At 43.1% G+C, this 3,758-nt stretch overlaps 1 protein-coding gene and 1 pseudogene across 1 annotated transcript; one reads left to right on the top strand and one right to left on the bottom strand.

Annotated features, from left to right (window-relative positions):
* Nucleotides 1-321, bottom strand: LOC119051104 (40S ribosomal protein S27-like). Its single transcript, XM_037147715.2, has one exon. The coding sequence runs from the start codon at nucleotides 319-321 to the stop codon at nucleotides 1-3; it is 321 nt and encodes a 106-aa protein (XP_037003610.2).
* Nucleotides 322-3,533: 3,212 nt separating this feature from the next.
* On the top strand, nucleotides 3,534-3,758 carry LOC119051105 (60S ribosomal protein L38-like; annotated as a pseudogene).

The following is a 3,758-nucleotide window of genomic DNA, read 5'->3' as shown; positions in this document are numbered from 1 at the left end:
TTATCTTGGCAGATTAAGTAGAATTACCAAACTGATAAGGCTTTCTGTGATACAACACAAATTCAGGAAGCTGTGTTGCTTTCTTCTAAATGAACACCCTTCCGTGAGTCTAGCCTTTCCTCCCGTCAGCTGGCACAACACTGTCGAACAACTTACACAGAGAACCACTGTCTGAGCGTAGCTGAAAACTGTGGTGATCTTGTAGCGGCTTGGACATTTTACATCCAAAAAATAAGAATTTGGACTTTGAAATAGTTGTTTCTTTTTGTTTTTCTTTTCCTCTTCCAAGGACGGATGTAGTAAATCTCTAGTCAAAGGCATGTTGATCTGTTCTTGAGGCCAGCTGTCCAGCTCTCTGAGGGGACACCCTTGGCAGGCACCACGCGATCAGACACCGGGCATCCACTTCCAGGGTGGCTAGACATTTTAAGTCTCCTAAAGTTGATACTGTCCTACTGTAACATTAAAAAAAATTTTTTTGGAATGGGAGTAAAAGACAGAAAACTTTACTTGAACAATTAAAAAATAAATTAATTTTTAATGAAAAAAATTTGTTCTATGAATATATTATCATAAAATTTAAACAATTTAGAAACAGGCCAAAAATTAAATAATCATCTTCATTCCCTTCTTCCCCCAGCCCACTATCCTTCCCAGAGATAACTGCTCCTAACTTGCTTTTCCAATTTTACCCCTGGCTTCCTCAGTTCCAGGCAGGCCAGGTTATGACAATTCCTTGCATGTATTGTTCCTATGCAATGTCTGTATCCCAGTTGAGACCATTTCCTTCTCTGAAATATCTTTGCCCTACCTACAGCCTCTCCAACCCCAAACACTTCCTCCTTGAGGTTTATCTGCTCCTTGAGATTGCCTGACTTTTGTTTGATAGAATCCAAATATCACTGCCTTTGATATCTAGGCATTATATATTTTTCTATACCTCAACAATAGGGCTGACAACTCTCTTCAGAAGGAGGGTCATATCACCCCTCTCAGTGCCTCTGCAAGCCTCTTACAACACTCTGCGTGTGGTGGGTGATCAGTGCTCTCCTGACATCTTGCCCAAAGATGTTATGAAATATTAGAGGAAGAACCTGGCTGGTATAGCTCAGTGGATTTAGCACGGACCTGCAAACCAGACGATCACGGTTTGATTCCCAGTCAGGGCACATGCCTGGGTTGCAGGCTAGTTCCCAGCAGGGGACATGTGAGAGGCAACCATACATTGATATTTCTCTCCCTCTCTCCCCCCTTTCCCCTCTAAAAGATAAACAAATAAAATCTTAAAAAAAAAAAAAAGAAAAGGGAACCTTTAATTTAAAAAAAAAAAGAAATATTAGAGGAAGAGGAGGAGACCTTAGAAATAATCCCTTACAATCTTCTCACCTTTCAGAAGAGGGAAAACAATTCACCCAAGGTCATTTGGATACTTAAAGTTTAAGATAGATCTCAGGTCTTCTAATTCCAAGTTCAAGCAACCCCTAGATCCTCTACTTTGGGGGGCTCTATAGTATTCTTAGGACCAATCAAATGGGCAGTAACTCAGACAGGTACCTGATGGGGAAGAGCTTGGATGTGCTATATTTAAAAATGAGAGAGAGAGGGAGAGAGATAAAGAAGAAGGAGGAGGAGGAGGAGGGGGAGGGGAGGAAGAATGGAAGGGGAGGGGGAGGAGAGGGGAAGGGGAGGAAGAAGAAGAAAACAAAGGTAAAGAAGAAGGAGAAAGAGAGGGAGAAAGAGAGGGAGAAAGACATATGAGGTTCCCAAACTCACCATTACCATTTAAGCTCAAGGCAAATGAAAAGGTCAGCCCGTTCCCCCTACTACACTACCCTTCGCTGCATATACCCCTTCTTCCTTTCCTTGGTATTCATCTTAGCTTTGCATCACCTGAATAAAAATGTTGTAGGGTACAAAGTCAGAGTCACTTTGACTTCTGATATTTCTGAAAACCCAGTGCTTCTTCTATTCATGGTATATGCGTATTATCCCAAGTATACTTGTAGTTGTGCCTCCTTCCACTCTGAAAAGTTGATAATAATTATACTGTCCCCTATTTATAGCCCACATCATCTATCCATTTATTTAATAAATATGTATTGAGAACCTACTCAATAAGTAGGCCTAGGCCTACATAGGCACAGATAGAACTAATTCAATGGGTGAGGAAGTTCTTGACACAGACAAAGTCTCTGCCCTCATGAAGGACATATACAATGAACTAAAAAAACAAATTATTACAGACTTAGGTAAGTGTCATGACAAAATTAGTGGGGTTCTTACAATAAGTCAGCAATATCTTTAGAAAAAGTAGTCAGAGAAGGCTCTCTGTAAAGTTGACATTTAAGCTGATATGCAAAGGATTAACAGGAACCAGTTATAAGAGCTGCAGAACACCATATTCCAGAGAGAAGCATTAATGAGCAATAAGGCCCAAAGCAGAAAACAGCTTGGAAAATTCCAGGACATGATCCAAGTTTGGTTTTTTTGTTTGTTTGTTTGTTTTTTGTTTTTAATTTTTTAAGACTTTATTTATCTTTAGAGGGGAAGGGAAGGAGAGAGGGAGAGAATATCAATGTATGGTTGCCTCTCGTGGGTCCCCTGCTGGGAACTGGCCTGAAACCCAGACATGTGCCCTAACTGGGAATCCTCTGGTTCTCAGGCCCTCACTCAATCCACTGAGCTACACTGGCCAGAGCACACAATCCAAGTTTGCTATCACTGGAGCACAGTTTGCATATGGTGGCACGAGAGGAGCTTAGAAAAGTAAGCAGAGGTCAGATCATGCAAGATTCAGCAGGTTACAGTAAAATGTCAGAATTTTGTTGCAGAGAAATGAGAAGTAATTAAAAGATTTTAAGTAGTCCTGGCTGGTGTGGCTCAGTGGTTGATGAAAGGTTTTCTTAGGCTCCGCCAAGGAAGAAATGCCAATCAGCCACAAAGTTAGGCAGTATAGAGCTTTATTGGAGTTTGCAGACCGGGGCGAGGTTCTCCTGTCTGCAGAGTGGGGTCGGAGAAGTCACGCCCAAGCAGGGAATATGGCAGGGTTTTATTTTGGTTGGCTCTCTTCATGGGAGCTGGGGATTGGTCCCCTTTGAACAAAGCAGCAATATATCATTGGTGGTTCCCCTCAGGCTCAGGTTGCTATGCGGATATCCATTTTGGCAAAGCTGGCCCTTTCGGCTCTCTGGTTTGACGTCAGCCATCTTTCTGTGTTCAGCTGCCATTTTGTACTACCCCGCCCATCCTGACAGTTGAGTGCTGGCCTACGAATCAAAGGGAGGCTGGTTTGATTCCCAGTCAGGGCACATGCAGGCCAGTCAGGGCACATGGGTTGCAAGCCAGGTCCCCAGTAGGGGGCACTTGAGAGGCAACCACACACTGAAGTTTCTCTCCCTCTCTTTTCCCTCCTTTCCCCTCTCTACAAATAAATAAATAAAATCTGGCTTGCTGTAAGTGGCTCTTAGGTGGTACACAGGGAATAGGTGGAATAATTGGAGGGGCCGGCTGTGCATTCTCCACACCTCTTCGCCATGCCTTGAAAAACTGAGGAAATCAAGGACCTCCTGCTCACAGCCAGGCGAAAAGATGCCAAATCTGTCAACATCAAGAAAAACAAGGACAACGTGAAGTTTAAAGTTTGTTGCAGCAGGTACCTTTACACCTTGGTCATCACAGGCAAAGAGAAGGCTGAGAAGCTGAAGCAGTCCCTGCCCCCAGGTTTGGCTGTGAAGGAGACCAGACACTCTGATCTGTAA

The sequence above is a fragment of the Artibeus jamaicensis genome, unplaced genomic scaffold, assembly GCF_021234435.1.
Source record: "Artibeus jamaicensis isolate MK-2021 breed Jamaican fruit bat unplaced genomic scaffold, CSHL_Jam_final contig_456, whole genome shotgun sequence".
Taxonomy (NCBI): domain Eukaryota; kingdom Metazoa; phylum Chordata; class Mammalia; order Chiroptera; family Phyllostomidae; genus Artibeus; species Artibeus jamaicensis.
Note: the sequence above shows the minus strand (reverse complement) of the source record. Positions and strands in the feature narration are given on the sequence as shown.

Excerpts from the sequence above, each read along its gene's own strand:
- LOC119051104 (XM_037147715.2), bottom strand. The coding sequence starts at position 321 with ATGCCTTTGACTAGAGATTTACTACATCCGTCCTTGGAAGAGGAAAAG.